We start from the raw sequence: 24,733 nt of genomic DNA, 5'->3' as shown, positions 1-24,733 counted from the left end.
GGCGGAGGGGAGGAGGAGGAGGGGCTTAACTAGGATGTACTTTATATCCTAGGATGCTCTGATAATAACTCCACGAGGCAGTGTGTTGTACTTGAACTGTAGTGACCTTTGTCCTTTATTAGTTAACTCCAGAGTGAGGATCACACCTGGTGGCCTGCCTTTTATACTAGGCCAGGCACACCTGTACAGGTAACCTACAAATCTCCCACTGCTGTGCCCTCTGGTGGCACACCTTGTGATAGTACAAACAGTGGCCATGTAGGATACATGACATCACTCCTCTTTCCCCCCCGGCCCAAACCTTTAGTGCAAATCGCCTCTGCATTGACGGTGCTCTGGGCTTAGCTCTATCTGGTTGATCCTTGGTGGGTCGTTTCAATCTTGGGTGAATGGTAGGTACTTCGTTGGCAGTAGAGTGCTGGTGTTTGCTGTTTGTATGTGTCCCTGACCACTCCATTCTCTTTCTCCGATGCCCCCCCCACCCACCTATAGATTATGCCGGAGGCTCATTGCATTCACATTCATTCAAGTCCAGAAAAACAAGTTTGCATTACATTTGCGGTTCAGTTGTGAGACAAGTACATTAGACTGGTGAGATACATTATCGAGATGTACTGAGGATCGGTAACCGGTGCGTAAGGACAAGCTAGTTCCAGAACTGCTGGATGATGCCCAGGCAGTCTGGTGGTGGCGCGGTGCCCAATGCTGGCGGTGGTAACCCACTTGGCTCAAGTTGCCTGTTCTTGGGGCTGTTGCCGTTGCTCCGAACGTCGGGCAGGTTCACAGATGCCTGTGACCTCCCTGTCCTTTCTTTGCGCACTGGGTCACTGCTGCTCCCTGAGGAGCTGTTGTCTAGCAGTGCACAGGGAACTGCTGACTCGCTGGCCTCGGCATTGTTTGGTTTGGGATCCTGGCTGGTCCCGGTCCCCTTTGGGGGGGGGGGGCTATAGCGGGTGACCCTTTGTTTACAGGTATGGCCTTGATGGTGATGGGATCTGGGGGCTGCGCCTTAGCACAGTTTGCTCTTTCAGGCTCATGGCGGTTGGTGCCATCGGGTGCCTGAGAAACGGAGCCGATCAGGGGCAGGATATCGATACCGGTGCTGTTGCCCTCCTGAGATCACTTGATTGGCTGCTTGTGGCCACACTCCATGGTGCATAACTCTGGTCCCAGGGATGCAGGCTACTACATTGGTTAGCTCGCTGGACCTGTGTGCTCCCGATGGGTGTCTGCCTGCTGCATTGACTGAGTGCAGTTGAAATCCTACATCGCACAACGTTTCATTACTTATTGTGAATACCCTGTAGCTCCAATCGCGATCACGCGACTTTTCCTTGCTTGTTGCATGTACTCAGCTCTGATCATCAGTTACACATTTTACATCTAACTCACAGTTGCTCTTACATTGTTTGAAAATATGCAACTGTCTCTTTAAGTGTGGTGGGTTGCAGGCCTCCTTTAAGAGAGCTTTGCTTTCTTTTCCCCAATCCTCTTCTCCGTTTGGTGCCACGTGTTGCTCCATCTGCACTGCACCTCGTGGTCTCGCTGCCGCCATCTTTTTCTTCACATCACCTCGTGGTTCGGGCGCCATCTTTCCTCCATCCACGATGTTGACTGCGGTGATCCTCTTCTCTCCGGGTTTTGCCACCGAAGCTGGGAAGTCGCCTTTGGATCCGATTTTCTTCCTCCGGAGTCCTGCCATTGGAGCCTGGAAGGTGCGCTCGGGTCATCCCAGCTGGATCATCTCCACACAGTCGTGCTGGGCAGTCTGTGCCTCGGGTGCTGTGCTGGTCTGCTCTCTGGTGCCGGATCCAACGATCGATTGCTGGAGGGGTGAAGTCTTCCCACTTCCAGTGGATCTTCTCCATCCATCTTCTTCCGAGTAGCGTTGGTCCAACACCTGCAACAATCCACAGAGGTAACTTGTGCTCCGCGCCCTCATGGAGTACCTTTACATCCGCACTACCAACGACTCTGTTAAGTTCATCGGTGTAGGTGCGCAGCTTTGCCTAAACCGGGACCAACTTGGGTTGTTCAGCTTGATTGTCCCACAGCCTCTCAAAGGTTTCTTTATTCATTACTGACTGGCTCGCCCCCGTGTCCACTTCCATGATGACTGGAACGCCATCTATATCGACTTCCATCCTCAACGGGGAACATTCGGTGGTGCAGGTAAACATGCTATATACCTCATCGTGGGGCTGAGCTGCCTCTCTGCCTATTGTTTCATAATCCGCGCTGGATTCATGGCCATCTGCAGACTCTTCATCGACACGGTGAGTCATATTTCTCTTGCACATTCGCTGGAGGTGGTCCTTTGTGCTGCAGCCTTTGCATACATAGTCTTTAAAATGCCACTGGTGAGCCCTGTGATTCCCTCCACAACGCCAGCATGGGGCTACTCGGTTGGCCCCCCTCGGCGGACTCTGAGTTAAGGGACTCGGGGGGTGGGCCTGTTCTCTCTTCCCTGAGAGGGTTCGCGTTCTAGAGTTTAGCCTCTAAAAGGCGCCACTCTGTGCACAGTACCTGCCGGGTTTAAGTCCTGAGGGTGAGTCATCTGTCTAGAGCCGCAGGTCGAGGTCATGAGTGCCTGGCTCACAGAAATGACCTTCTGCAGTGTGACTGAGGTATCTGCCTACAGTAGCTTATGAAGAAGGCCCTCATGGCTGATTCCAATGACAAAAATGTCCCGCAACGCTTCGGTGAGGTGGTCACCGAAATCACAAGGTGCCACCAGCCTCTTGAGGTCTGCAGCATATTTCGGGATTTCCTGGCCTTCGGGCCGTTGGTGGGTGTAGAACCGGTGTCTGGTTGTGAGGATGCTCTCCTTTGGCTTGAGTTGCTCATGAATCAGTGTTACGAGCTCCTCGTCTGTCTTGGTGGTCGTTGTCTTCGCTGGTGCTAGCAAGTCCCTGACGAGGCCATAGACGGTGGGCCCACAACTGGTTAGCAGGATAGCTCTGCACTTGCCGGCCAATGTGGCCGGTTTGTCTCCTGCCAGATCGTCTGCTGTGAAGAAATGGTTGCGCCTCTTCACAAAGGCGTCCCAATCATCGCCATCGGCGAACTGCTGCAACGTACCAAGGGTACCATTTTCACGTGAAAGTCCGTAATCTTGTCGCCAATTGTTATGTCCTTGGATGCTCCAATAATGACTCCACGAGGCAATGTGTTGTGCTTGAACTGTAGTGACATTAGTCCTTTATTTGATAACTCCAGAGTCAGGATCACACCTGGTGGCCTGCCTTTTATACTAGGCCAGGCACACCTGTACAGGTAACCTACAAGTTTCCCACTGCTGTGCCCTCTGGTGACACACCTTGTGATAGTACAAACAGTAGCCATGTAGGATACATGACATACTTAAATCCCATTGTCTTAATGGAGTGAAACCTCCAAGTATTACCTTATCCAAAGTAACATTACTTCGTCCAGTTTTTCATTAACTAGGTGTAGGATATTTAAAAATCAAAAGCTTCCCTGCTACTGTACATTTGATATACATATAAATAATTGTGATCTATTTGACCCTCTGTTGCAGCTTTTAAAGGAACATAATTAATTGTTCAACAGTAGCCACCCATTTTAGCTGACGTATTGTTTAACAGGACAGGTGGACAGCACAGTGGTACGAGGCGTTGGAGCACTACAGCCAAGAATAACAAGATACAGATTTTACTTCTCTGCTGCCCTTACCCAAAATATCAATCATCATCGATTTCCCAATATTGGGTACTTTGCTGTTATTTGGAGCCAAGAAACTTCCCCAATGGCAAGAGAAAAAAATCAAAGGGAGAGCTGCCTGAAATGGGTTACCGATCCATGATTGTTGTGACATACGGAGTTTGTTCTCCTGATTCATAACCTTTTTAAAAAAAACTTGGCTGGAATGCCTGTCAATAAAAATCACACCCTTGGCTGAGAACTTTTTTTTTTACTCAAAATAATTACTTGTAAATCAGCCAAGAGCTAAATCTCAGCATTGCTGCAAATATTACACAGTGCAAGTTGTGCTCGTCAAATTATGACACAAATGTATTTCATGCTTGTGAACTGTGTTGCATTTTGCTAATGTGTTTTTTATTTGCTATAGAAGAACTCTCAATTTGGAGTGAAGAAGAATGCAGGAATTTTGAACAGGGACTTAAGGCATATGGGAAAGATTTCCACCTGATCCAGGCTAACAAGGTATAAAATCACACATCCGTGCTTGTAATCCTAGGATGTTGATGCTTTGGATATTTTTAATTATAAAAACGTTGTCAGTGTTTGGAATGCCTACTAGCAAAACTGTTGCCTGGACTGGAGAATTTTAGCTATGAAGAAAGATTGGATAAGCTGGGGTGTTTACTTTGGAACAGAGGAAGCTGCGGGAAGACCTAATTGAGGTGTATAAAATTATGAGGGGCCTAGACAGAGTGGATAGAAGGACCTATTTCCTAAGCAGTGGGGTCAATAACCAGGGGGCATAGATTTAAAGTAATTGGTAAGTGGGGATTTGAGGAGAATTCTTTTCACCCAGAGGGTGGTAGAGACAGAAACACTCCTAGCATTTAAAAAGTACTTGGATATGCACTTGGAAGTGCCGTAACCTACAAGGCTACGGACCAAGAGCTGGAAAGTGGGATTAGGCCGAATAGCTCTTTGTCAGCCAGCATGGACACGATGGGCCGAATGGCCTCCTCCGCTGTAAATTTCTATGACTCTGAAAACAAAGTGAATTTTCATGGCCCTTTTTATATTATAATAAAGTTGGTTTCACTGCTTTCCTCTAGAAGCAAAGTGGCATTGGGGAAGAGATACAGCTAAAAACAAAGTTGCAAACATGATTTTAGAGCAACTGTACACATTCTTATGCACATTCAGTTCCGATATTGCTGCTGGTCGTTCCACTTGAGTAGTTGAGAATCTCGATAGGTGTATTATTGGTGCATACACATTTCCTGGTAACGCCAGCAGAACTACCTTATCCATTAGAGGCCTTCGTGGTGGAATTATGTGGGTACTATATAAACAGCAATAGTACCCGATGACTTCCTTTCTGACTGTGACAAAGGCAAACAATTCCTCCTCGTCCTTCTTGACCTGTCTGCAGCCCTTGACACAGTTGACCACTCAGTCATTCTCCAACATCTCTCCACTGTCGTCCAGCTGGATGGGACTGCACTTGCCTCGTTCCATTTTTACCTATTTAATCGTAGCCAGAGAATCACCTGCAACGGCTTCTCTTCCCGCTCCTGCATCGTTACCTTTGGTGTTCCCCAAGGATCTATCCTTGGTCCCCTTCTATTTCTCATCTACATGTTGCCCCTTGGAGACATCATCCAAAAACACAGCATCAGTTTTCCACATGTTCGCCGATGACACCTGGCTCTACCTCACTACCACTTCTCTCGACCCCTCCACAGTCTCTAAATGGTCAGACTGGTTGTCCAACATCCAGTTCTGGATGAGCAGAAATTTTCTCCAATTGAATATCAAGAAGACCAAAGCCATTGTTTTCAGTCCCCGCCAGAAACTCCGTTCCCTAGACACTAACTCCGTCCCTCTCCCCAACTCCTGTCTGAGGCTGAACCAGACTGTTTGCAACCTTGGTGTCCTATTTGACTCTCAAATGAGCTTTCGATCACACATTCTCAGCATAAATAAAACCACCTATTTCTATCTCCATAACATCGCCCGTCTATGCCCTTGCCTCAGCTCATCCGCTGCTGAAGCCCTCATCCATGCCATTGTTACCTCTAGACCTGACTATTCCAACGCACTTCTGGCTGGCCTCCCACATTCTACCCTACGTAAACTAGAGGTGATCCAAAACTCGGCTGCCCATATCCTAACTCGCACCAAGTCCTGCTCATCTATCACCCCTGTGCTCACTGATCTACATTGTCTTCTGGCTAAGCAACACCTCGATTTCAAAATTCTCATCCTTACTTTCAAATCCCTCCAAGCCTCGCCCCTTTTTATCTCTCTAATCTCCTCCAGTCCCACAAGCTTCCCCCACCACCTTCCCCGAGATGTCTGCACTCCTCTAATTCTGCCCTCTTGAGCATCCCTGATTATAATCGCTCAACCATTGGTGGCCGTGCCTTCTGTTGCCTAGGCCCCAAGCTCTGGAACTCCCTACCTAAAACTATCCACCTCTCTACTTCTCTTTCCTTCTTTAAGACGCTTTTAGTCACCTGTGCTAATTTCTACTTATGCAGCTCAGTGTAAAATTTTTATCTCATAATACTCCTGTGAAGCAACATGAGACGTTTCACTACATTAAATGCGCTATATAAATACAAGTTGTTGTTGATCCAAATTTATATTTTAAAGTATTTTTACATAATTATTTGTACCAGAAAATAAGTTGTTTTCACACGGTATAGTTAAATTGTGACCTTGCCTCCCACTGTCACTGATCCATCAATAGCTGGTTATTTATAATATGAATTTTTTGGTTAAGTTGCTTGCTTGGTTTGTTACTGTCGATTTAAAGACAAGTTCGGTGTCCTTTGAGACGGTATTAGTTGTGATCTAAGATCGCGTAACAGGGCAAGCCGTGAGAAGGCCTTTTAGTTAAGTAATAGCAGACCTCTTGTGATGTAGTTCATGGTGAATCAGAGTTTTTATTAAAAAAACAAGGGTTTTATGCCAAGTAGTACAACAAGGCACACTCTCTTATCAGCATCGGAGTTGGTCCTAACATCTGAGGACATTGGGAAGGGGCCTGAGTTTTAGCAGTACTGGGATAGGGCCTCAGTGTCTAGCAGTATTTGAAGGGGACCTTCAGGATCTGGGGGTATTTGCAGGAGGTTCCAGGATTCTGGGAAGCCTAGAGCAGAGGTTCTAGGAACATGGGGGAAGGTCTTGGGAGCATTGGGGAATTTAAGGATCTTGGGCAATTGTAATAGTTCAGGGATCAGTGAGCATTAAGAATGCAATCCGGGGGTTTGTGAGCACTGAGCAGGTGTCCTGGGAGTGGGAGCGGAGTGCTGGGCGGGGGGGTCCTGGAGTCTAATTGAACTGGGGGAGGGGGCTTAGGAGTTTTGGAGAACAGAGGTTGATGGAATTGGAGGTTGCTGATATCTGGCAGCATTGATTGGGCAGGCTCTAGCAGCCTTGTAAAGAATGGTACTCCAGTTACACTTGACTGCTTTAAGACCAACGTACCCCAAACCACTCCCAAATACATTGGCAGCCTCTTGTGCGCCGTCAACTACCCCTGCACCACTTTCTCTGTCAGTTTTTTATCTAGCATTCTGCCTTATAGCAATTAATGCACTATTGATAAATTTGTCGACTTACACAGTCTAAAATAAAAATACATTTCCATGAACAAAAATTATCTCATTGCTCAAAAGTTTATTGTCTGTTGCTGATGAGAAGGTTTGTCTAACTGAGCACTTCGTAATAGAAAATATTTTAAATGAGACCTGCTGAAATAAGTAAGTTCAGTCTCTAGTTTGTTTATTTGAAAGACATTTAGAAAAAGCAGAGACACTCAGATTCTCTGGGATGATGGGATACAACGCTGCTGCTTCAAATCAGAAACCTAGTACCCTGTACTGTGCGCTGGGAAACTCTGAAGCCTGCACATTCTTAGAATATACAAATGTGGTTCGAAGCTCTGCAACTTTTTCCTTGTGTATATTTCCAATTGAAGCCTAAGCTTTTGAGGCAGGCTCAGGCTTTGAACCAAAATTTTAATGAAATGCATTAGAAGACACAGACAATTCATTGGATAATTTTAATCATGTTATTGTGAAATAAATAATTTTCTGAAAATGTTAGTTTGTTTGAAACCTTATTTTTGGACATTATAAATTGCGAATGCTGAGAAAAAAATTCAGATACAAATGCTTTGAAAAATAATTTTGAGTCATTCAATTTGTTCATCAAACTGACAAACAACTGTTTAAATAGGAAGTTTAAATATAAATGTTTATATACAACAACTTGTATTTATATAGCGCCTTTAACTTAGTAAAACGTCCCAAGGCACTTCACAGATGTGTTATAAGACAAAACAAATACATTTGACAATGAGCCACATAAGAAATTACAGCAGATGACCAAAAGCTTGGTCAAAGCGTTAGATTTTAAGGAGACGAAAATACGGCAAAGTAAACTAACATTTTGATTGTCCTACAGGAAGCAACTTTGTTAATTCTGATTTAGTATGTACTTAAAATTTTAGGGTGGTTAAAATTACTTTAAAATATTTTATTACTGATATTTATTTCCTATTAATGTGCACGTTTCAGGTGAGAACACGGTCAGTAGGGGATTGTGTAGCATTTTATTACATGTGGAAGAAGTCTGAGCGTTATGATTTTTTTGCACAGCAGACTAGATTCGGAAAAAAGAAATATAATCTTCATCCAGGTGTTACGTAAGTGTTTTTGAATTACTGGCAGTAAATGGTTGTATAATGAATACATCCAATTTATTTTCTAATATTGCATTAGCATATGCTGTATTCTGTTGCTGGCTTTTCCCATCATATCCAATTGTGCAATATTAAACTATCATATCCCTTTTCCCTTCCATGATCCAGTCATCTTGCATAAGGCTCTGATAAAGAAATTGGTGCCGTGGATTATGTTTACATACAATGGAGGCTTAATGTAGCAAATTTCAATATAGCGAAGTTTTGGTCTGATCCTGGTTTCCCATAAAAATTGTATTGAATTTTACTTTGGTGGTGGTATATTGAGTATTGTCGCACATCTCAGTTGTGCTCACCTGCTCCTGGTTTCCTAAGCTTGATCTGCAGATGCATCTGCATTGTTAAAACTGACCTGATTTTCCCAGGATAAATGGTGTGGTAGCCGCCCACATTATTGTCTAGTACTGGTCTGCTGCTGTTTCGCTCTCCACCTGGGAGTCAGGGCATTCATTGCTAGTTACTTTCTATGTCCTTGTTTGAATTTGGAAGCCAGAAGTGTAAGTAATATCAAACTCAGTTACTTCCTCTTTAGTGGATAATCCACCAGTGAAGGAGCGGTACTAAGACCACACTGTTTCGATTCCCTTTATCACTGACAAAGAGTCAAAGGGCCCAAGTTTCCACACGATAAAAAACGGGCGCCCCTCCGAGCTGGGCGCCCGTTTTTCGCGCCTAAAAAAAAATCGGGATTCTGGAGCGCCCTGCAGCTCCTTGCCTGCCTGGCGCGGCGCCAAGGGGGGCGGAGCCTACACTCGCGCCGATTTTGTAAGTGGGAGGGGGCGGGTACTATTTAAATTAGTATTTTTTCCTGCCGGCAACGGTGCGCGTTGGAGCGTTCGCGCACGTGCAGTGTGAAAAAAACATTGGCACTCGGCCATTTTTGTAGTTCTTTGTAGCTGTTTAATTTTTTAACATTTTTAAAATAAAAGCACATTGCCATCAGCACTTGCAGCCTTCTCACTGTCTGTCCCCCCCCCCCCCCCCCCCCCCCCCCCCCCCCCCCCCCCCCCCCCCCCCGCGGGAAGAACGGGCGCCTCCTCTCTCTCTCTCTCTCTCTCTCTCTCTCTCTCTCTCTCTCTCTCTCTCTCTCTCTTCCCCCCCCCCCCCCCCCCCCGCGGGAAGAACGAGCACCTTCTCTCTCCTCTCTCTCCCCCCCCCCCCCCCCCCCCCCCCCCCCCCGGGAAGAACGGGCGCCTCAGGCTGACTGCAGCCATTCTCCGTGCCTGAAGCACTTTCACACAGGTAGGAAGATGGTTTATTTAATCTTTTCTTTGCTTATAAATGTTTATTCAGGTTGGATTTATTTGTAGAAGTATAAATAAGGATTTATTGTATAATTTAATGAGTTCCCTTCCCCCCCCCCCCCCCAACCTCGTTCTGGACGCCTAATTTGTAACCTGCCCCTGATTTTTTAATGTGTAGAACAGCTTTTTTCAGTTCTATAAAAAATCTTCACTTGCTCCATTCTAACTTAGTTTGGAATACGTTTTCACTGTGGAAACTTTGAAATCAGGCGTCAGTGGCCGGACACGCCCCCTTTTGAAGAAAAAATTCTGTTCCAAAGTAGAACTGTTCTACCTGACTAGAACTGCAGAAAAAAAAATGTGGAGAATTGCGATTTCTAAGATAGTCCGTTCTCCACCAGTTGCTCCTAAAAATCAGGCGCAAATCATGTGGAAACTTGGGCCCAAAGAGTGGAAAAGAGGCAAACCCAGTTATATCAGTAGGAGGCAAGGAGCAGAAATCCTGATCTATCAATGTTTTTGGCCAATATCTTTAACTTCATTGTATGGCAATTCCACTGCATATCCACCTGTTAAGCTTGTTCTCCTGATCAAATCAAATTATTGGTAGAACTTGTGAGTATAAATGCTACTATAACTTTTTAAACTGAACATTTTTCAAAACCATCAGAAACTTGGTTGTCACTTTCATGATTTCTGACCGCATTCCCATTGCAAGATATTTTGTAAAGAGACTAAAAGCGATTATGATGGATTCTGTGCGGGATCAGTATCTAATCCTGCAGGAGCATTGAGTCCAACAAGTGCATCATCCTAAATCAGTTTTGTTTTAGTTGTAAAGGAAAGGTATTGCAGTGAGCAAACAGTATGTGGGAGCAGAAAAAGCAAATAATAGCGCAATAAAAATGTGTTTCTTTTAACTGTATACTTCTACTGGATCCAGTCTAAAATTGAAACCAGTGTGGAATGGCCTAACAGACTTCTGAAATTGGTTTTAGGGATTATATGGACCGTCTCCTGGATGAAACTGAGAGCACAGCTTCCAGTTGTGCACCTTCACCTCCTCCAACCACCTCAACCAGCAGCAGTAGCCAGACAGAGAGGGAAGATACTGCTGCAATAGGAAGTAATATGAATGGTGAGTTCTGCATTAACTTTTTGTCTAGTCTTGGTGTTTAAGGCTTGAACCCTTTCTGCTTGTGTATTGGGATGTGAAGTTGACATGCATTGCTTTTACTAACTGTTAACTTTCCGACATCTTAAAACACTTGGCAATCTGAAACAACTATCTGATATGTTTGTTCCTTTCACTTTTTTCAAGCCATGGCTTTTTAAAAGGATTGATATTTTGTTCAGTGCACCTCATTTTAGTTGCCCATACGTCTTTAACAGTACAATCTCAGCAAACAGTAGCTAAGCAGGAGCCAATATCTAATGCTATCCTTTATTGAGCTTGCGAATTAAAATCAGTTCAATTTTTCTCAAGCTACTTTGATCACTTTCTGAACTCCTTTTGTTTCTCTATATCCATGCTGGAGAGTTAATAGATGAATAATTGTCCTTGGTTTTATCTTAATCATGCTTACTAGTTTGGTTAAGTTGCCAACACAATTGGGAGTGTATCTGCGTTTGCTTTCATGCCTGGGATCATGCCTGATAAGTTGACCAGAAATAGTGAAATGTCTGAGGATTTGGAGGATTACAATGTGAAGTTGGTTGAACACAAAAGTCTTTTTGAAATATTAAACATAGCAGCCTGCGTACATAATTGAGTAGAAAGCAATATTTTTTGATTTCAGGGATTTAACTCCAGTACACGCTTTTTTTGGCAATTGTTGGAGGTTTGTTGTGAGAGTACATATATTAAGGATCTCCTTCACCAAACATCAGATGTGAACAAAATAAATTAGGTACCCAACCCACAGTACTTTGTGCCTTGATCTGAGGTGCAATCTTCAGGAAGTATATTGTCTTTGTGGCACAAAGATATTCTTAGTTATTAAGACCTAAAACAAGACATTGTTCCCACTTATTAAAATCACAAGATCAGTTAGGGAATAACATTGGGGTAATAGCAAGTCACCCCAAGTCTAATGCCCAGTTACCTGAATACATGGAATATAATTCTAAAGTTAACTTCATAATTTGTGTAGGACATTATTTCCACTACATTGGTATTAGAATGTGAAACGCACAATTGGTGAGGTGTATTTTTGTATAATCTGGCCAAGATCAGATCAGCCATAATCGTATTGAATGGCAGAGGGGGCAAATGGCCTACTCCTGCTCCTATTTCTTATGTTCTTATGTATGTAAATTCAACAGAATCTTGTAACTTTCATTAAATATTATTCTTTGCATGCTGTTAGTGTCACCTCTATTCAATTTGACAGCATTTTTAGGCCTTTCCTGCAAGATGACTTCCTCAAAGTGCAGTGCTTTAATAAAAAAATACCACTGTGTGTAAATGAACAAAAGAAGATAAAAGATGGCTTACTCGGTGAATGTGCTGTCTTTTCTTGCCTGAATGTGCTGCTGCTCCTGCAAACCATGGTTCTTGCTGTCTTGCTCTGGATCTCTATGGGTTGAGGGAAGTATGTAGAATTTTCTTTTGATGTTAATCCTGTTTTTTAAAAATCAGGTGAGTAACCCTAAAGCTCTAAACATCAGAAAGTGACATTTGAATTAGATAATGAATTATAAGATATATATTTGAATGGAATGTTCTCTTTATTTTGATTTAGCAAAATACTAATTTGGTTTCAACCAATGGGGGAGGGGCAGACATTGTAGCATAGGGTGTGTTATTTTACATCCTAAAGCATCCTCTAACTTAGAATACATGGAGGATAGTGTTCAAAAAAATCTGACTTTTTTTGGCAAGTAGTGTATTAAATGGTTTTTCACTAGAATGGTGAGACTGGTATTTCAAGTCATTGCCTTCGGTGTGATGTAATTTGGATATTTTAGGCTAGAACCATTTCCTCTTTATCTCACCATACTTCTCATTATTGGACCTCGCACCCTGTGGTTTTCTGCTCCTGCAAAGGTGTCTACCCTTCAGGACACTCAAATCATCGAACCCTAGTGCCTACTGCACTTTAGTTCTCTCCAACCCACTCCAGAAAGCAGTTTCAGCAGCAGACCATGCCCACGCTAGGCTTAGATTCTGAATTAACTAACCAGATTTATATACAGTAATTAAACAAGTGAGATGTATACAGAACAGCGCAAGATTTATATAGAATGAAAACAGTAAAGGACCTGATCTTTGAAAATATAGTGTATTCACAACAGTAGATGTAGTCAGCCATGACTATTTTAAAAGTAAAACTGTGATATTAAATGTGCATTTACTGGTCGGTGTTATTTGCAAATAAAATTCTGTAAATAAAAAAACAAAATAGATTTTACAGTATTTCCCCTGGATTCTATAGCAATTGTGATTGTATAAAGTCAAAAGTAAAATCCTATTCAAATATTAAAGCGGGCGGACATAAGAGGTGTGGGGGGGAGGAAAGCCTATTAGCACCACTTTCTGTCCAATTGACTATTTAAAAAGTTCAATAAAGGTAACAAATATTCATCCATGCCTATCTAGAAAGCTAGCAAAAGATGACCAACAACTTCAAATAAGCTGACAAAAAAGCACTGAATATAATTAGATGACTATGAAAACATGTAATTACACTTAAAGTGCAATGGGACATGGGTTTGTAACTTCATTTGTATACAGAAACATAGAAAATAGGTGCAGGAGTAGGCCATTCAGCTCTTCGAGCCTGCACCGCCATTCAATAAGATCATGGCTGATCATTCACCTCAGTACCCCTTTCCTGCTTTCTCTCCATACTCCTTGATCCCCTTAACCGTAAGGGCCATATCTAACTCCCTCTTGAATATATCCAATGAACTGGCATCAACAACTCTCTGCGGCAGGGAATTCCACAGGTTAACAACTCTCTGAGTGAAGAAGTTTCTCCTCATTTCAGTCCTAAACGGCCTGCTCCATATCCTAAGACTGTGTCCCCTGGTTCTGGACTTCCCCAACATTGCTTCACTTTAGATACAAGACAAGAATTGCATGCACAAGCTTTATTTTCTTCAGGGGGGAGGAGGTCAGCAAGCATGCTTTCTGCCCAAAAAGTTTGATTTCTGACAATTATTTGATGCATTTTCCAATGGTTTGGAATGTACAATGAACATTTTTTTCCATTTTAGAAAGGGAATGGCCATTAGCTCAATTTTTTTAAAGCTACTCTATCATTCTGGGAAATAAATTATTTTTCTTTTATATTTTAAAACTTCTTTCTCCCCAGTAGCAATAATGAATGCAAGACAGTTCAAACCTTATCTGAACCCGCAGCACATTTAGAATGCCAATAATGCTTCCAAATACTGCCCCCTACCCATTGGTAGCGTGTTCTCAGAGGGGTCTGAGGTATGAATTTTTACATACCTTTGGAGCTGAGGGTGGATTCACTCTGGAGCATCCACGATGCTGAGAATGACGTGAGTAGCACGTGTAGCGAGTTGGTCTTAGTTCAGGAGAAGGGTCCACAGCCAGCTAGGGAATGGAAGACCAGCAGGAAGAGTAGTGCAAGGAAGATAGTGCAGAGGTCCCCTGTGGTCATCCCACTGCAAAACAGATATACTGCTTTGAGTACTGTTGAGGGGGATGACTCATCAGGGGAGGGCAGCAGCAGCCGCCAAGTTCATGGCACCGTGGCTGGCTCTGTTGCACAGGAGGGCAGGAAAAAGAGTGGGAGAGCGATAGTGATAGGGGATTCAATTGTGAGGGGAATAGATAGGCGTTTCTGCGGCCGCAACCGAGACTCCAGGATGGTATGTTGCCTCCCTGGTGCAAGGGTCAAGGATGTCTCGGAGCGGGTGCAGGACATTCTAAAAAGGGAGGGAGAACAGCCAGTTGTCGTGGTGCACATTGGTACCAACGACATAGGTTTAAAAAAAAAGGGATGAGGTCCTACGAAACAAATTTAAGGAGCTAGGAGCTAAATTAAAAAGTAGGACCTCAAAAGTAGTAATCTCGGGATTGCTACCAGTGCCACATGCTAGTCAGAGTAGGAATCGCAGGATAGCTCAGATGAATACGTGGCTTGAGCAGTGGTGCAGCAGGGAGGGATTCAAATTCCTGGGGCATTGGAACCGGTTCTGGGGGAGGTGGGACCAGTACAAACCGAACGGTCTGCACCTGGGCAGGACCCGAACCAATGTCCTAGGGGGAGTGTTTGCTAGTGCTGTTGGGGAGGAGTTAAACTAATATGGCAGGGGGATGGGAACCAATGCAGGGAGACAGAGGGAAACAAAAAGGAGACAAAAACAAAAGACAGAAAGGAGATGAGTAAAAGTGGAGGGCAGAGAAACCCAAGGCAAAGAACAAAAAGGGCCACTGTACAGCAAAATTCTAAAAGGACAAAGGGTGTTAAAAAAACAAACCTGAAGGCTTTGTGTCTTAATGCAAGGAGTATCCGTAATAAGGTGGATGAATTAACTGTGCAAATAGATGTTAACAAATATGATGTGATTGGGATTACGGAGACGTGGCTCCAGGATGATCAGGGCTGGGAACTCAACATCCAGGGGTATTCAACATTCTGGAAGGATAGAATAAAAGGAAAAGGAGGTGGGGTAGCATTGCTGGTTAAAGAGCAGATTAATGCAATAGTTAGGAAGGACATTAGCTTGGATGATGTGGAATAGAAACATAGAAACATAGAAAATAGGTGCAGGAGCAGGCCATTCAGCCCTTCTAGCCTGCACCGCCATTCAATGAGTTCATGGCTGAACATGAAACTTCAGTACCCCCTTCCTGCTTTCTCGCCATAACCCTTGATCCCCCGAGTAGTAAGGACTTCATCTAACTCCCTTTTGAATATATTTAGTGAATTGGCCTCAACTACTTTCTGTGGTAGAGAATTCCACAGGTTCACCACTCTCTGGGTGAAGAAGTTTCTCCTCATCTCGGTCCTAAATGGCTTACCCCTTATCCTCAGACTGTGACCCCTGGTTCTGGACTTCCCCAACATTGGGAACATTCTTTCTGCATCTAACCTGTCTAAACCCGTCAGAATTTTAAACGTCTCTATGAGGTCCCCTCTCATTCTTCTGAACTCCAGTGAATACAAGCCCAATTGATCCAATCTTTCTTGATAGGTCAGTCCCGCCATCCCGGGAATCAGTCTGGGTAGAGCTGCAGAACACCAAAGGGCAAAAAACGTTAGTGGGGGTTGTGTACAGACCTCCAAACAGTAGTAGTGATGTTGGGGAGGGCATCAAACAGGAAATTAGGAGTGCATGCAATAAAGATGCAGCAGTTATAATGGGTGACTTTAATATGCACATAGATTGGGCTAACCAAACTGGAAGCAATACGGTGGAGGAGGATTTCCTGGAGTGCATAAGGGATGGTTTTCTAGACCAATATGTTGAGGAACCAACTAGGGGGGAGGCCATCTTAGACTGGGTGTTGTGTAATGAGAGAGGATTAATTAGAAATCTCGTTGTGCGAGGCCCCAGGGGAAGAGTGACCATAATATGGTGGAATTCTGCATTAGGATGGAGAATGAAACAGTTAATTCAGAGACCATGGTCCAGAACTTAAAGAAGGGTAACTTTGAAGATTTGAGGCATGAATTGGCTAGGATAGATTGGCGAATGATACTTAAGGGGTTGACTGTGGATGGGCAATGGAAGACATTTAGAGACCGCATGGATGAACTACAACAATTGTACATTCCTGTCTGGCGTAAAAATAAAAAAGGGAAGGTGGCTCAACCGTGGCTATCAAGAGAAATCAGGGATAGTATTAAAGTGAAGGAAGTGGCATACAAATTGGCTAGAAATAGCAGCGAACCCGGGGACTGGGAGAAATTTAGAACTCAGCAGAGGAGGACAAAGGGTTTGATTAGGGCAGGGAAAATGGAGTACGAGAAGAAGCTTGCAGGGAACATTAAGACGGATTGCAAAAGTTTCTATAGATATGTAAAGAGAAAAAGGTTAGTAAAGACAAACGTAGGTCCCCTGCAGTCAGAATCAGGGGAAGTCATAACGGGGAACAAAGAAATGGCAGACCAATTGAACAAGTACTTTGGTTCGGTATTCACTAAGAAGGACACAAACAACCTTCCGGATATAAAAGGGGTCAGAGGGTCTAGTAAGGAGGAGGAACTGAGGGAAATCCTTATTGGTCGGGAAATTGTGTGGGGGAAATTGATGGGATTGAAGGCCGATAAATCCCCAGGGCCTGATGGACTGCATCCCAGAGTACTTAAGGAGGTGGCCTTGGAAATAGTGGATGCATTGACAGTCATTTTCCAACATTCCATTGACTCTGGATCAGTTCCTATCGAGTGGAGGGTAGCCAATGTAACCCCAATTTTTAAAAAAGGAGGGAGACAGAAAACACGGAATTATAAACCGGTCAGCCTGACCTCAGTAGTGGGTAAAATTATGGAATCAATTATTAAGGATGTCATAGCAGTGCATTTGGAAAGAGGTAATATGATAGAAACATAGAAACATAGAAAATAGGTGCAGGAGTAGGCCATTCGGCCCTTCTAGCCTGCACCGCCATTCAATGAGTTCATGGCTGAACATTCAACTTCAGTACCCCATTCCTGCTTTCTCGCCATACCCCTTGATCCCCCTAGCAGTAAGGACCTCATCTAACTCCTTTTTGAATATATTTAGTGAATTGGCCTCAACAACTTTCTGTGGTAGAGAATTCCACAGGTTCACCACTCTCTGGGTGAAGAAGTTCCTCCGCATCTCGGTCCTAAATGGCTTACCCCTTATCCTTAGACTGTGACCCCTGGTTCTGGACTTCCCCAACATTGGGAACATTCTTCCTGCATCTAACCTGTCTAACCCCGTCAGAATTTTATATGTTTCTATGAGGTCCCCTCTCATTCTTCTGAACTCCAGTGAATACAAGCCCAGTTGATCCAGTCTTTCTTGATAGGTCAGTCCCGCCATCCCGGGAATCAGTCTGGTGAACCTTCGCTGCACTCCCTCAATAGCAAGAATGTCCTTCCTCAGGTTAGGAGACCAAAACTGTACACAATACTCCAGGTGTGGCCTCACCAATGCCCTGTACAACTGTAGCAACACCTCCCTGCCCCTGTACTCAAATCCCCTTGCTATGAAGGCCAACATGCCATTTGCTTTCTTAACCGCCTGCTGCACCTGCATGCCAACCTTCAATGACTGATGTACCATGACACCCAGGTCTCTTTGCACCTCCCCTTTTCCTAATCTGTCACCATTCAGATAATAGTCTGTCTCTCTGTTTTTACCACCAAAGTGGATAACCTCACATTTATCCACATTATACTTTATCTGCCATGCATTTGCCCACTCACCTAACCTATCCAAGTCGCTCTGCAGCCTCACAGCAGGTCCAAGTCAGCATGGATTTGTGAAAGGGAAATCATGCTTGACAAATCTTCTGGAATTTTTTGAGGATGTTTCCAGTAAAGTGGACAAGGGAGAACCAGTTGATGTGGTATATTTGGACTTTCAGAAGGCTTTCGACAAGGTCCCACACAAGAGATTAATGTGCAAAGTTAAAGCACATGGGATTGGGGGTAGTGTGCTGACATGGATTGAGAACTGGTTGTCAGACAGGAAGCAAAGAGTAGGAGTAAATGGGGACTTTTCAGAATGGCAGGCAGTGACTAGTGGGGTACCGCAAGGTTCTGGGCTGGGGCCGCAGCTGTTTACACTGTACATTAATGATTTAGACGAGGGGATTAAATGTAGTATCTCCAAATTTGCGGATGATACTAAGTTGGGTGGCAGTGTGAGCTGCGAGGAGGATGCAATGAGGCTGCAGAGTGACTTGGATAGGTTAGGTGAGTGGGCAAATGCATGGCAGATGAAGTATAATGTGGATAAATGTGAGGTTATCCACTTTGGTGGTAAAAACAGAGAGACAGACTATTACCTGAATGGTGACAGATTAGGAAAAGGGGAGGTGCAACGAGACCTGAGTGTCATGGTACGTCAGTCATTGAAGGTTGGCATGCAGGTACAGCAGGCGGTTAAGAAAGAAAATGGCATGTTGGCCTTCATAGCGAGGAGATTTGAGTACAGGGGCAGGGAGGTGTTGCTACAGTTGTACAGGGCCTTGGTGAGGCCACACCTGGAGTATTGTGTACAGTTTTGGTCTCCTAACTTGAGGAAGGACATTCTTGCTATTGAGGGAGTGCAGCGAAAGTTCACCAGACTGATTCCCGGGATGGTGGGACTGACCTATCAAGAAAGACTGGATCAACTGGGCTTGTATTCACTGGAGTTCAGAAGAATGAGAGGGGACCTCATAGAAACGTTTAAAATTCTGACGGGTTTAGACAGGTTAGATGCAGGAAGAATGTTCCCAATGTTGGGGAAGTCCAGAACCAGGGGTCATAGTCTAAGGATAAGGGGTAAGCCATTTAGGACCGAGATGAGGAGAAACTTCTTCACCCAGAGAGTGGTGAACCTGTGGAATTCTCTACCACAGAAAGTTGTTGAGGCCAATTCACTAAATATGTTCAAAAAGGAGTTAGATGAAGTCCTTACTACTAGGGGGATCAAGGGGTATGGTGAGAAAGAAGGAAGGGGGTACTGAAGTTGCATGTTCAGCCATGAACTAATTGAATGGCGGTGCAGGCTAGAAGGGCCGAATGGCCTACTCCTGCACCTATTTTCTATGTCTATGTTTCTATGAACAAATTGTGCATTTGTTTTCAAAGCTTACATTTTAAGTTTGATTTTTCCTTTTTTTTCATAATTTAAAAACTCAAGACCATTTGGGTTTGCAATTCATCAACTAGATCCAGCTTCGCCAAAGTATTGCTGCAAACTTTTCTTCTTCTCTTCCTCCCCCCAGTAGTGCTGCTAGCTTCTCTCTTCCTTCCCCTCAAGTGCTTTCTCTTTTTCTTCCCTTCCCAATTGCCACTGCTTCCCTTTCCTTCCGGTACTGCTCTGCACTCCTCCTCCTTCACACTTCTGCTACGATTGATGTCACTGATAATTCCTGCTCACAATGTACAGTACCAACAATTGCAGCAGGAATGATTTGACCCACAAATGTGGACTGTTCATGTCTACAATGGACATATAAGTAGGAGGGCTGTGCCATGTCAGGTCTCCTCAATGCTAACAACAACTTTGCATTTATATAGCACCTTTAACGTAGTAAAACACTTCACAGGAACGTTATCAAATAAAATTAGACACCGAGCCATTAGAACAGTTGACCAAAAAACTTGGTCAAGGAGGTAGGTTTTAGGGAGCGTCTTAAAGGAGGATAGAGAGGCAGACTAGGAGGGAATTCTAGAGCTTGAGGCCTAAGCAGCTGAAGGCACGGCTACCAATGGTGGAGCAATTAAAATCTGGAATACGCAAGAGGCCAGAATTGGAGGAGCGTAGAGGATCTCGGAGGGTTGTAGGGCTGGAGGAGCTCACCGAGATAGGGGCAAGGCCCTGTAGGGATTTGAAACAAGGATTAACATTTTAAAACCACGGTGTTGCTGGACTGGGAACCAATGTTGATCAGCAAGCACAAGGGTGATGGGTGAACGGGACTTAGTGCGAGTTAGAGTACTGGCAGCAGCGTTTTGGATGAGTTTCAGTTTATGGAGGATAGGAGATCATTGGTCAGGAAAGCATTGTAATAGTCAAGTCGACAGACATGGATGAGGATTTCAACAGCAGCTGAGCGGAGACATGGGCGATGTTACAGAGATAGAAGAAGTAGGCGGTTTTGGTGAGGGAGTGGATGTGTGGTCGGAAGCTTATCTCGGGATCAACACCAAGGTTGCGAACATTCTGGTTCAGCCTCGTGTTCCTCCTGTCCTTCCTCCAACCGCCAAATATTCATGCTACTAGTTGGGTATGCAGCTTTTCCCTTTTAAATCTTTCATGTTTATTCTGTAAAGAAAAGTTATACATTTGAGTGACATTTAATGTTAAATCAATTTTTTTGTTTTTTTGAAAAATATTTGCAGGTAATAGAATGAAGAGCCAACTGAAATCTTTTTGTTGTATCTGATGCAGGGACAAATGCTAATGGTCCAGCTGAAACATCAGATCAATGGCACGATTATGGTGAAATCAAGGGATTGAACTACAATGGACCCGTCAATAATTCTGCAGTTTCTGGACATGCAAAAATGAGCACAAATGGCTGTGAGAAAGATGATGGTTTGTGTGACGTCAAACTGATAAATGCACAGAATGAAAATGACGAGTCTGAATCAAGTTGTGAAAGACCAGCTAAGAGATTAAAAACAGATAGTGACTCTGGAAATGAGAAGAACAGTGTAGGCATTTCAGAAGTAAGCTTGCACTTGAAATCTGATGACTCTGAGAACTTGGCTGTTCTGACTGACTCATCAAGACACCAAATGCCTGTTGAATTGGATGCTCAACAAAACTAACGAACTTGTAATAACCCAGTTTTGGTCTTGAGGCTTTTTTAAAAAAAAAAACCTGATTAATAATTGGGTTGGTTTGTATAAATTTGGTCATTGACATCAGTGATGTCTTTTTTATAATATCTATATATATATATATAAATATATATATATATACATATGTATGTATGTGTGTGTATATATATATTATATATATATATGTAAAAATTCTTCTGACTATCTGGGCTCAAAATACATTCTGTATTTTTACCAGATTTCTACATAGAATTTGGAAGGAATTTTTGAATAAGTAGAGTTTCCTTGCAGTCCTCTTTCTGTAAAACTTGTACAGTTCTCTGATTTGTATAGTTGCTAAGCTTTATCATGGAGGGGGAGAGAAATAATAAATATACCAAGAATCTAATTATGTCTGACTCATTCCATTTTGGTACAACTTTTTTTAAATTATTAAAATGATGGAATGTTTAAAATATTTAAGAGGTAGTGGTTTTACACTGTCTGGAGCTGTGATGAGGTTTATCAGGGTCACAGTTTTTACAAGTCTGTAATTGATTGATGAAGCTTTTTGTATGCTATTCTATTACTGCAGCAAAAATTTCAGCTTGAATATAAAACTTTGTCCCTCAGTATTGCTGAATCACAGTCCTGATTATATGCTGCATTTTCTTGTTATTTTTTAAGACTTGCCTACAACATGTTGAAGATGCATGTTACAAAATGAAATTGTGCAAAAACTGAGCTGTGATATTTTTCAATAAAAAAAAATGAATCTTAGAACTCTGTTTATCCTTCAAGATTCCTATTGGTTACAAGTTTATTCCGTACTAATATAAAAATTAAAATTCAGCAATTAAACTTTTTTAATTGATAAAACATAAATGAAAAGTCAAGTCTGAATGCAAGATGCACTAAGGTGGCAATAAAAATACTTGCATCTTTTTGACTGGAGGGATGTATACAGTGGAGTTCCCCAAGGTTTAGCACTAGGACAACCGCTGTCTTTGATATACATTAATAGCTTGGACTTGGGGGTACAGGGCACAATTTTGAAATTTGCAGATGACATGAAACTTTGAAATGTAGCAAATAGCAAGGAAGATAGCAATAGACTTCAAGAGGACATAGACAGGCTGGGGGAATGGGCGGACACGTGGCCGATGAAATTCAACATAGCAAAGTATGAGGTGAGGTAGGAAGAATGAGGGGAGACAATATAAGCTAAATGGTACAATTTTTAAAGGGGGTGCAAGAATAGAGAGACCAGGGATGCTGGTGCACAAATCTTTCAAGGTGACATGACAGGTTAATAAATCATATGGAATCCTGGCCTTTATAAATAGAGGCATATAGTACCAAAGCCAGGAAGTTATGCTAAATCTATATATAAAACACTAGTTCAGCCCCAGCGGTGTCCAATTCTGGGCACCACATTTTAGGAAGGACGTGAAGGCTTTCTGGAGGGTACAGAAGAGTTTTAGTAGAATAGTTCCAGGGATGAGGGATTACAGTTAAACGTGGATAGACTGGAGAAGCTGGGGTTGCTCTCATTGGAGCAGAGGAAGCTAAGAGGAGATTTAATAAAGGTTTAAAATCATGATTGGTTTAGATAGAGTAAATAAAAAGAAAAACTGTTTCCAATGGCTGAAGAGTCAAGAGTACAGATTTAAGGTGATTGGCAAAATAACCAGAGGCGACATGAGGAAAAACGTGAGTGGCTAGGATTTGGAATGCACTGCCTGATGGGGTGGTAGTTACAGATTTAATAGTAGCCTTCAAAGGGGAATTGGATAAATACTTGAAGAAAAAAATGGCAGGGATATGGGAAAAGAGCCGGGGAGTGCGACTAACGGGATTGCTCTTCAAAAGAGCTAGTGCAGATTCGATGGGTTGAATGGCTTTCTGTGCTGTTTGCATTCTATGATTCTATGTAGTATTTTCATGAACTCAGGATGTCCAACATGCTTCACAGCCAATTAAGTACTTTTGAAGTGTAGTCACTTGCAGTGAAATGCAGATAAATTTGCAATACCCTTGCAGCAGCCATGGTGCATTCATTTTTCGCTATATCCACTAAGCCAGCATTATTTCAAAGAGCAGGCAGATTGAGTGGATGGCTGTTACGGAACTATGGATACTCAATGGAGCCTTGACTATTAACATTATTGAGGAATCCCCAAACAGTGGCCAACAGATAGTATAATGAGATTCATGCCTCCACCCAAATTCTGCAGCAGATATAACAACATAAGAAATAGGAACAGGAGTAGGCCATACGGCCCCTCGAGCCTGCTCTGCCATTCAATAAGATCATGGCTGATCTGATCATGGACTCAGCTCCACTTCCCTGCCAGCTCCCCATAACCCCTTATTCTTTAAGAAACTCTCTATTTCTGTCTTAAATGTATTCAATGTCCCAGCTTTCACAGCTCTTTGAGGCAGTGAATTCCACAGATTTACAACCCTCAGAAGAAATTTCTCCTCATCTGTGTTTTAAATGGCCGGCCCCTTATTCTAAGATCATGCCTTCTAGTTCTAGTCTCCCCCCATTAGTGGAAACATACTCTCTGCATCCACCCTGTCAAGCCCCCTCATAATCTTATACGTTTCAATAAGATCACCTCTCATTCTTCTGAATTCCAATGAGTAGAGGCCCAACCTACTCAACTTTTCCTCATAAGTCAACCCCCTCATCTCCGGTATCAACCTAGTGAATCTTCTCTGAACTGCCTCCAAAGCAAGTATATCCTTCCGTAAATATGGAAACCAAAACTGTACATAGTATTCCAGGTGTGGCCTCACCAATACCCTGTATAACTGTAGCAAGACTTCCCTGTCTTTATACTCCATCCCCCTTGCAATAAAGGCCAAGATTCCATTGGCCTTCCTGATCACTTGCTGTACCTGCATACTATCCTTTTGTGTTTCATGCACAAGTACCCCCAGGTCCCGCTGTACTGCGGCACTTTGCAATCTTTCTCCATTTAAATAATAACTTGCTCTTTGATTTTTTTTCTGCCAAAGTGCATGACCTCACACTTTCCAACATTATACTCCATCTGACAAATTTTTGCCTACTCACTTAGCCTGTCTATGTCCTTTTGCAGATTTTTTTGTGTCCTCACACATTGCTTTTCCTCCCATCTTTGTATCGTCAGCAAACTTGGCTATGTTACACTCAATCCCTTCTTCCAAGTCATTAATATAGATTGTAAATAGCTGAGGTCCCAACACTGATCCCTAGTGCGGCACCCCACTAGTTACTGATTGGCAACCAGAGAATTAACCATTTATCTCGAGACTCTATTTTCTGTTAGTTAGCCAATTCTCTATCCATGCTAATATATTACCCCCAACCCTGTGAACTTTTATTTTGTGCAGTAACCTTTTATGTGGCACCTTGTCAAATGCCTTCTGGAAGTCCAAATACACCACATCCACTGGTTCCCCTTTATCCACCGGTTCCCCTTTATCCACCCTGTTCATTACATCCTCAAAGAATTCCAGCAAATTTGTCAAACATGACTTCTCCTTCATAAATCCATACTGACTCTGACCGAATTTTGCTTTTCCAAATGTCCTACTGCTTCTTTAATAATGACCTCCAACATTTT

The 24,733-nt window shown here is 43.1% G+C and overlaps 1 protein-coding gene across 8 annotated transcripts in view; it reads left to right on the top strand.

The window, feature by feature from the left end:
- Positions 1-21,525, top strand: part of LOC139268611 (mesoderm induction early response protein 1-like) — a 61,792-nt gene extending 40,267 nt beyond the window's left edge. For 4 of the 8 annotated variants that reach the window (XM_070887008.1, XM_070887010.1, XM_070887007.1 and 1 more), the window contains exons 10-13: positions 4,094-4,188; positions 8,253-8,380; positions 10,680-10,819; positions 20,743-21,525. In XM_070887008.1, the coding sequence (XP_070743109.1) occupies positions 4,094-4,188; positions 8,253-8,380; positions 10,680-10,819; positions 20,743-21,125 (746 nt within the window). In that variant the 3' untranslated portion in view covers positions 21,126-21,525. Of the gene's footprint in view, positions 1-4,093; positions 4,189-8,252; positions 8,381-10,679; positions 10,820-12,074; positions 12,367-20,693 lie in introns of those variants that run through there. The other 4 variants (XM_070887009.1, XM_070887012.1, XM_070887014.1 and 1 more) reach the window with 4 other exon arrangements.
- Positions 21,526-24,733: the final 3,208 nt, after the last annotated feature.

This window comes from Pristiophorus japonicus, chromosome 8 (genome assembly GCF_044704955.1).
Source record: "Pristiophorus japonicus isolate sPriJap1 chromosome 8, sPriJap1.hap1, whole genome shotgun sequence".
In the NCBI taxonomy this organism is placed as follows: Eukaryota; Metazoa; Chordata; class Chondrichthyes; family Pristiophoridae; genus Pristiophorus; species Pristiophorus japonicus.
Note: the sequence above shows the minus strand (reverse complement) of the source record. Positions and strands in the feature narration are given on the sequence as shown.